This window comes from Eupeodes corollae, chromosome 2 (genome assembly GCF_945859685.1).
Source record: "Eupeodes corollae chromosome 2, idEupCoro1.1, whole genome shotgun sequence".
NCBI classification, from domain to species: domain Eukaryota; kingdom Metazoa; phylum Arthropoda; class Insecta; order Diptera; family Syrphidae; genus Eupeodes; species Eupeodes corollae.
This window is the reverse complement of record NC_079148.1, coordinates 39,116,904-39,126,576: the sequence shown is the minus strand read 5'-3', so window position 1 is coordinate 39,126,576 and position 9,673 is coordinate 39,116,904. Positions and strand designations below refer to the sequence as shown.

Here is a 9,673-nt window from a genome sequence, read left to right as displayed (position 1 = left end):
TCTCGTATTGTCCTTTTTATCAATTCAAAGAAAATCATAAATATTAAAAGAATGTAAGATTTCTTTTAACCAAAAAATGTGAATTCTTTCTTCTTCAAATCAAATCAAATCAAAATGAAAAAATAAAATCACTTTACTCAGGATCAAAAATATGTATGTACGTTTTATTCATTTTAGAAGAAGTAAAATCAAGTCCCTTGTTCTTTATATTTTCTGTCCTCATATTCTCTTGTTTGTTTTAGTTTTTTTTATTTGTTTTATTATTGTTATTTCGTTCCGTGTTGTGGTTATTTGCCTTTTCTTGTTTCTTTGCTTAAACATACATACGTATATTTTTATTTTGAAACCTTTACCCAGTATTCCCAAATTGTCAACAGCAAAAGGGTCAGCTCCTTTTTTTCACAAGACATTTAAGGGAATATTAACTCAATCTACTACAAGTATTTTCTTTTTTGTTTCCTTACAGATCCAACAAAGGTAAATGGGATTAATTCTTATAGAAGAAAGGATAAACTCATGAATGAACCAATTTTATATATGTTCTTCAATATGGGTATCCTTTTATTTTCTCAATTTTCTTCAGGACATAAAATGTTGACAAACCATTTTCAAACCATTTCAAAAAATTTAGTTCAAGTTGTATATCCTTTGCTTATAACAACTTCAATGAACGATATACACACATACAAACACATATACTAAATTGAAAGGTCCTTGAACAAAAAAAAAAGGAAAACACAATTTTAAATGGGAGGAAACAATTTTTCAGTCCTACCTAGAGGAACTCTAATGGAAATTAAGTGAAAAAGGACATGATATCAAAATAATTTCTTTTTGATTTATTTAAAAATGTAAGCTCGTATATTGCTGCTCCTTGTTTTTCTTTTGTTTGTGTTGTATTTTCTTATTTTTAAAAAGGTTATTTTGGTTTATTATAACAGAATAATAGAAGGTATAAGCTCGGTAAAGGTCTTATTACATTTTAATAATATTGTTATAAGAAACGTGCAGGAAACACGTTTCTTTTTTAAGGCTATCTATTTTAATATATGTCCTTGTATCTGCTTAACTAAACTAAATTAAAGCTGACTATCATTTGTTTTGTTTAAAATAAATAAATATCCAAGTAAAAGTGGTGAATAAAGTTTTATCCTTTCAATCAAATAATGATCTTTTGAACAATAAGAAAAAATATTTGAATGGAAATGTCAATTTTGTCGGCCAAATTTGATGAAGGTCTTAAGAGGTATATTTTATCAATTTTTGAAAGACAAGTTTTATTTAGTCATTCAGTTTGGATATTTGAACGATAACCAAAATAGGAACAACAGAAAGTTGGTTATATTTAAACTAACCAAAAAAAGGTTAAACTGAAAATGGAAAGTCAGTAGTCTTTTGAAAAATATTTGTTTACTCGATTGGAAGAACTTCTTATTTCAGTTTATATGTACATCTTATGTTCAATATTTCGATGTTAAGAAATTAAATTGACATCATCGATTTTCCTAAATCTTTAATAAAATATTGCTAACAATACTTTGTAAAAATTTTAAGTCAATATCTTTCTTTGTTCTCAAGATATTTCAGTCGAAAACCATTTCTTGTTTTCCGTTTTAGCAGGTTTTGTGCTTTGAAATCAAAGTTGACAATTAAATTTTTTTAATCCATTAACTAAAAGTTTGCAACAAGATTTGACATATATAATTTTTGAAAAGATTTTAAGATATTTTATTTTTGTTATCGTCTTCGATTTTTCTTAAAATCTTACCATAGTGTCAAAAACGTGATTTTCGTGAGATCAGATCAATTTTAAAATCCTTTCTGAATCGTTAGACGTAATTTTTTGTCAAACAGAACTTATTCGAAGTCCATATATTTACTTGCTCTTAAGTTTTTGGACGACCAAACGTACCCACACATGTCAACATTTTCATTTCGGCAAATCTGACCGAACTAGAATTTTTTCAAAAAATAACTTAGAAAACTGACTTCTTGTTAAAATGTATGTTTTGCATTAAAGGTAACCGCTTTTTTAAGTTTAAAAATATTGAATTCTAAACAAACACAAAATAAACGCACCTCGAGCTAAAATTTAGCTTCCATTCAAAATTCTTCGCCAAACTTAGTCGAGCTAAAATTCAGCAAAATATATTAGCTAACAAACTCTCTTAAACTTTCTATGGCTACATTTAATTGATTTTGAAAACAACTTCTTTAAAAATATTTCTGTCATGAAATATATATATGTTGTGTTTTTATTTTGTGTCATGTTTTTTCTTGAAGAAAGCCTTTCAAAGCCGAACTTGGAGGATAGTTTTCAAAAGATAAATTGCATTTTCTACACAAAGTTTTTTTTGTAAAAGTTAAGCTCAGAATTTAACAGAAGTTTGGAAGAAAAACGCGAACTTAAGTTTAGTTCGAGCTGCGTACTACCGTTAAATATTTTTACCTTCTGAACTTTCAAATTTCAAAACATAAATTGCATTGATAATTTCTTTCTTAGACATGTGGTTTTCAATCTGGCAATACTTGTTTCAGGTAGTACCCGTTGCACTGTCGAAGTGCGTAGAACTGTGAAACGAGAGGTCTTGGGTTTGATCCCTGACTGTGCCATCTAAATTTTTTGTTCATGGGTACTGCCTCTTGCGAAGCATTGAAAAATTCTCCAAGATTAATTCTTGTCATGAAAAGTGCTTTCTTAAATAAGCCGTTCGGATTTGGCACATAAAGTGTAGGTCCCCCTATTTCTGACAACAGTACTCGCACAAATTAATGGTTGAAAGCTGTTAGTCACTATGCTCTGGTTCTGTAGGAATTGTTAGGCCCCCTAAATTATTTTTTTTAATACGTTTTTCAGAATTGGTCTTTTTGACAGCTGTCGCTTAATTTACACTCAGTTTTATCTGTCATTTAACAATTAATACATGTTTACTAATAAGCAACGTTTGCTCGTTTCGTGCGACGCATCAACCCAATAAATTTATTTGAAGAAACATTTGTTGAACATTTGGGTCGTGGGCCTGTAGCGTGACCTTTACGATGATGCGATTTAACACCGGTGAACTATTTTTTGTGGGTTTATGTGAAGTCACTTGTCTACGTAGATAAGTCCGTGATGATTGACTTTTTAGAGAGAGAATTCGGTGGGTTATTGCTGACATACCGCCCAAAAATGGTTGAAAATTGGGCCTCTCGCTCTGAATTAATTAGTGCCAGTTGCCCTGAGTAGTTGCTTTAAATCATTTTCAATCTAAATTCTTGGCCATAACATTAAATTATATTAATTTTTTCTTGGCAACTACACTCAAGACTCATGAGATGAATCATTGTGACAAAATTTGGTTTCGAACTTCTGTCTATCATAGCCTACAGCAAGAAAGAATCAAGCGATATAAATTAATTTAGAATTTTGAAATTATTTTTTTTAAATAAGAAATATACAAACTTAAAAAGCTTTGAAAAATTTGTAGTACCTCACGAATGGTTGTCTTTTTGTCTATCGATTTTATATAAAACTAGCGGCTCGGTACGTGCTTCGCTACGTATAAGGAATAATAATAATAAAAATGATTATTAAGTTCATTTATTCAAACAAAAAAGTAATTTAAAATTGTTAGCTATTTAAAAGTCCAAATAATCAAATAATGTATTGTTTATATTGTATTTATCAGCAAAGAGTAAAAACTAAAAAATGAAAAGGAATTGGGTCTAAAACAGCTGGAACAGTCAACATAAAGTTGGCCTTGTGAAAAACATGATTCCTCCAAATTGACACGACAAACGTGAAGTTTTTGCCCTTGGGCCTTGTTTATGAACATCGCAAATGATAAACGCACAGCATATTGTAATCTTTTGAATTTAAATGGCATGTCAGTTGGAATCTTAGGGATACACGGTATCAAACACACTTCTTCTTTTGATTTACCAGTTAAGATTGTTCAATCAAATTTGGCAATACATTTTTCACTGCCAATCTGGTGCCATTACGGTGGTATACCAGCGGGTTTCAATGAATTAAAAATTTCAATTGGATAATTAATTGCCTCATATTGATTCATAACACTGTAAATTGATTTATATGTCGTGACTACACCTGGTAGTTGTTTGGTTAAGTGTTTAATCCGCTGATACTTTAAAGTATACCCGAACAAACATAATTGAAAAGAACTTCCTGCGAAGCTCGAGAATATTAATCCCAAATAATAAACATCGACTACTGTAACTGGGCATTTCCAAATTCCAATTAAGTTTGGAGATAGCATACCTTGTAAACCTTTTTTGCACTTTCTTGATTCTAACTACTGCCGTTAAATAATATGGGTTCCAAACCACAGAACAATACTCTTAGATTGACCTCTACCATTTAAAAAAAAAAAGACTGCGTAACGTAAAAATGTCTGAAAATTCACGGGCATTTCTTTTTATGAACCCTAGCATAGAGTTCGATTTACTAACTGAAAAATCAATGTGCGATTTAAATATTAATTTATCATCCAGGATAACACCTAGATCTTTTTTTTCGAATGACTCGTTGAAGAGTTTCATCTTGCAAACCGTAGCTAAAATGAATGATATCATTTTTCCTGGAGCAGGAAAGAACTTGGCATTTCGATACGTTCAAATGTAGAGAATTTAATTCACACCATTCGGAGAATCTGGAAAAATCGTCTTGAAGAAGGATACAGTCTTGACAATTATCGATTTTTCTATAAAGCTTTAAGTCATCAGCGTATAAAAGGCACTGAGAATTTGTAAAAATCTCAGAAATATCAATAGGAATAACAGAGGGCCGATGTGGCTGCCTTGCGGAACTCCTGAAGGAACAGGAATATAGTCTGAAAAAGAACTCTCAATCTTTACAATCTGCACTCGATCTGTTAAATAAGATTCTATCCACTAAAGGGGGTTCGAGTGAAATCCTAGACATCTAAGTTTATGAAGAAGAAGCTTGTGGCTTACTATATCAAAGGCTTTAGCAAAGTCCGTAAAAATAGTCTCTATTTGGGAGTTTTTCTCAAAGTTTGATAGAACATAATTGACAAAAATTGTAAGATTTGTTGAAGTAGACCTTCCTTTTATAAATCCGTGTTGGTAAATTGATATATGCTCACGCACAACGAAGAATATCTTGTCGGAAATTATTTTTTCGAAAAGCTTGGGTATATTTGAGATCTTACAAACTGGTCTTTTGAAATATCTTTATTCGCTTTAAAGATAGGAGTTAGAAATGATACTTTCCATTCATTCAGAAATAATCCACTTTGAAGAGAAATATTAAATAATATTGATAATGGTTCTGCTAGAGAAGCAGCTGCTTTTTTAGCAGAAATGGTGATAATCCATCAAGTCCAGGAGACTTGGAGTCATCAATTCCATTTATAGCATTTAAAACTTCCTCTTTGCTAACGTGAAGGTTGCCAAGACTAAATTTTTGAGGAACAGTGAGGAACAGTAAAAGTGCAGAAATCCTTCTTCGAAAAACTAAATCAAGTATACAAACATTTTTTTATAAATAACTTCATATTTTTGAGGTATGGAAATATTTAAAACTCCTAATAACGAACTTTCACAGTGGTCATCTAGGTAATGTAGGTTGCAATCAAATTATACATTTTCTACTTCATGAAAAAGTTTTTTTTTGTTGCAATAAAATATATAATGATTTTCAAGAGCTGACTGATCTTATAGGGAATTCGTGGGTTTGAAATTATAACAAGAATTATTTGGAATGTGTTGAAAAAATAGTAAAAATAATGTTGAAAACATTTATTTCTAAAATCGGAGTTTGTATTCGAAACCAGCCCTAAAAATTGACTCTAAAACTAATTATTCAAGAACATAAAGGAATTCCATTCAAGACTTTTTAAAACTTCAGAAAGATTCAAATAAAAACCTGTAAGTAATCTCATAACTAATGAGATATTACATTGATTTAAAATGTATCTAAAAGGTAAAGATGCATACTTTCAGCATTTTGGAGTGGCTCAATTTTAACCTGACGTGGTAAAAATGTGTGTCTTAATCCTTGAAAAAAGGATAGCTTCGAATGTGCATCTGAAAAAAACGTTATGTTTTCGTATAAAAGAATATGAGACCAATTTTAATTTTTAGAAATTAAATGCGAATATTTTTAAGACAAAGCTAAGTTTTGGATTAAAAATGATTATTTAAATAATTAAAAACTACATTATTTAAGACTATACTACATCAACTTCCACAACATGTCAAGTTTTAAATCAAAACGAAAACATTTTAAAACAATTTAAGGATTTTCTATTCGACTTTCTTTAAAATTTTTGATTCTCAACCTAATTTACATTTTCTCCTTCTACTACTTCTACTCAAAATATTCGTCTACGGAATTCCAAATTAGAAGAGGTCAGTTAAAGTCAAAACTTTTATTTATACCTTGTCTCTTTTAGCTATGTATATTATTTCGTTTGCCTTTCGTGACATAAATGAATAAATTATTCAACCAATTTCAAATAACATTTTAATGCTTTTCTTGTTAACTCTTTTGACATAAATTAAAAATAAAAGGAATGTTCTAGTTTAATCGTAGGTAACCTTAATTAAGAAATGTCCCTCAACGGAGAAAGAAAAATAGAAGAAAACAAGAAACTTTTCCTAAGGTCATTCAAAAAGCAATAAAGTAGATATCAAAAATCGTTTAAAGGTTGTTTTTCCGTAATTTTTTTTTGTGTCTGTCCTTGCTGTCGGTGGCTTTTCTTGTCACTTAAATTGAACTAATAAAACCCATGTTATCATCAAAGCTTGCTTTTTCTCAATTTCAAAAACTCCAAAAACTAATGAAAAAGGAAACCAAGCTGTCCGTCAGAGTGTTGTTCCCTTGAAAATAATATAATAGTCACGCGATATTTTTGATAGGTACCTTTCAGCACGACACGAACATGATGGTCAGGACATACAAACCTACACTTCATACATAAGAACTATACAAGCTCTCTACCATAGCATTGCCACCATTCACAGGCTAAAATGTTTCCTGACATCAGTAATCCCGAAAGGACCAAGCGAGAAAAAATGTCATAAAGTTATTTTTTCAGCGTCTAGGAGGTTGGTATTTTTTGTACAAGTTAACGTCTACCCAACACAAACCATTGGGACACGAGCCAGGTACATGTTGAAATAATTGTACATATTGTTGGCATTGAGCTCCCGGTCAGGAAAAAAAAAGAACCTTAATAAAAAGTAACACAACAACAAAATTCCATCTACATAAAAGAAGGACTCACCGCACGAGCATCGCATTTAGTTGCAATATAAAATAATCCCATGAGAAGAACTGTCCAGTATTCCCAGGACTTTTTCATAGTTGTCGTCGATGTTCTCATCCTTACTCGAGACATCGTCAGTCAGAATTTTCTTTTTCTTTTTGTTGTTGTTGTTTATTTTTGCACTTTTAGATACACGCACATACACACTTGGGACTTAGGAAAAATATGACAACTACACAAGGAGCAGTTTTGTTTTATTCTGCAATAAACAACAGCTTAATATTTTGTTTTGCCCGGCCTCACTGTGTTTATTTAAGGACGATATAAATATTTCTATTTATTTTCTCGGTCAACAAACAAGACCAACAAAAACTTCCACTCTATATGACTAATTGGCCAATTCCCAAAGTGGTCACACTTTAAATGAGTTAACAAGGACAACACACCATATACAAATTTACATATATGTATACACCGAGTACCGTTATTCACTGGATGCTTAATCACTGTGTATTATTTTCACAGGACTCGAATGAGAAAATCGCAGAAAATATAGTCCAGAACCGTTAACGTTTGCAGCTAAAAAGCATCTGAAGGCAATCGCTGTGATGTGTTGTCCTTTTAACCTCGCAAAGGCTTGAGCTTTTTTTAAATTCGAAGGCATATAATTTGATGTTTGCTAAGTTATCCATATCTCTATTCCTTTTTTCGCTGACTTGTTGTTGGATTCTTTGATAATTTTTTATCTGAATTCGCCGCAAGGACATGCGCATATGAGTTGTTTGTGTTTTGAATATGAAGTGAAGTTTGTTTCATCAGCTGTTTGAACTGCTGATGGCAAAAAGGATCCCAACTTAATGTAAACATTTAGTTTGTTGTTGTTATTAGAAAAACCGGTTAGTGAGGTATAAAAATGACCAAAATCAAGCCCCCTCTATTACACAGAACCATAATACCAAACCATACCATACCGACACGACACCTGATAAACTGTGTATTCGGTAACAAAATGTGAAAAGTTTCTTTGACGAGGATAAAGCTTTTATATTGTTATCAGACAAGTGTAACAGAAGTTTTTAAGTTCCTTAACTAATATGTCAGATTAGGATTTATTCTATTTGATGTATTTTTATTTTACTTTTGTCTTTTTGTTTTAAGGGACAAATTATATTGAAAGCTTGATAGAGTATTCCTATTTGTATGGAAAAGTGTAAGTACTTAGAGGTGGTTAATGGATATTTTGTAGGCTGGTTACACCTCGAAAAAGACAGCTGCTATTATATTTTTCATAGAAGTCAAATAAAAGTCACTAACGAATTTGACAAATAAAAATTAGCTTATCTTTATCATATATTGGACGTGAATGTTGAATGTTGTTGTTTCATAGGAAATAGGTCTTATATATAATTTAAATGTAAAGCATTTTTAAAGATTAGTGTGAATTCACTTTTCTCTTATCTATTCCAGTATTTTTATCGAAAAGTTACAGAATAAAGCAGTCGTCATATTAAATATTATTTTCACTTTAAATAATCTTTTGATTCGGAAAATAACTTCACTGTAGAAAAATTTATAATAACATTTAAGAGTAATAATAAAGTTAATTAAGATCATTTTTCTGTTCAGGACTGTTCACAACTTTGAATGGAATGAGTTAAAGGTGGTTAAATGTTAGGAGACGATGTTGATTTTGAAAAAAAAAACTAATTATCGAATGGTCCAAATTTTTGATGATGCATAGGCACAATTTGTAGTACTCGTGCCTTGATGGTTAGTGTTTTGGACTTTCATGCCAGAGGTCTTTGGTTCGATCGTAGCCTATTGCATCTAAAGTTTTTTTCACGGGTACTTCCTCTTGAGAGGAATTGGCAAATTCTTAAAGAGTAATTCTTGTCAAGACAAGTGCTTTCTCAAATTAGACGTTCGAATTCGGGTTAAAACTGTAGGTCCCTCCATCCCTGACAATAGTATATACTCGCACACAGGAATGGTTAGGAGTTGTATGTCACTAGGCCCAAGTTCCAAACGGACTGTTGCGCTACCCAATTATTTTTTAGAGGCATAATTTAGGTTCTATGCTTTTAATCCTCATCCTTTAGCCCTCTCAAATCATACGATCTTGGCAGCCAATTGCCATAGCCACCACAAAAAACGATGGCAAAAGAGCAATTGCTTCTTGAAAAAATACGGCCCTTGCACCTTTTATCGTGAAAATGCAAATCTTTATGCATAATGCTCATCAACGACGAACATGAGAGGTGCAATTGCTCTACATTATGAGTTGTATGAGCATACAAGGTATTTTCAGACCCGATTGGCTTAAGTTTGTTTGATTTAAAATTTCAACTTCCCATAGGAAGTTAATGTAATCGGTCTGATTTGACGAATTGAATGATTTGATATTTCTCAACGTTTCGAGGTCCCTAAAAATCTAA

The 9,673-nt window shown here is 31.3% G+C and overlaps 1 protein-coding gene across 1 annotated transcript in view; it reads right to left on the bottom strand.

The window, feature by feature from the left end:
* The window catches only part of LOC129945974 (mucin-2), a 57,630-nt gene extending 49,793 nt beyond the window's left edge, over positions 1-7,837 (bottom strand). The window contains exon 1 of the mRNA XM_056055970.1: positions 7,257-7,837. Within this exon, the coding sequence (XP_055911945.1) occupies positions 7,257-7,370 (114 nt within the window). The 5' untranslated portion in view covers positions 7,371-7,837. The remainder of the gene's footprint in view (positions 1-7,256) is intronic.
* Between the last annotated feature and the right edge of the window lie 1,836 nt (positions 7,838-9,673).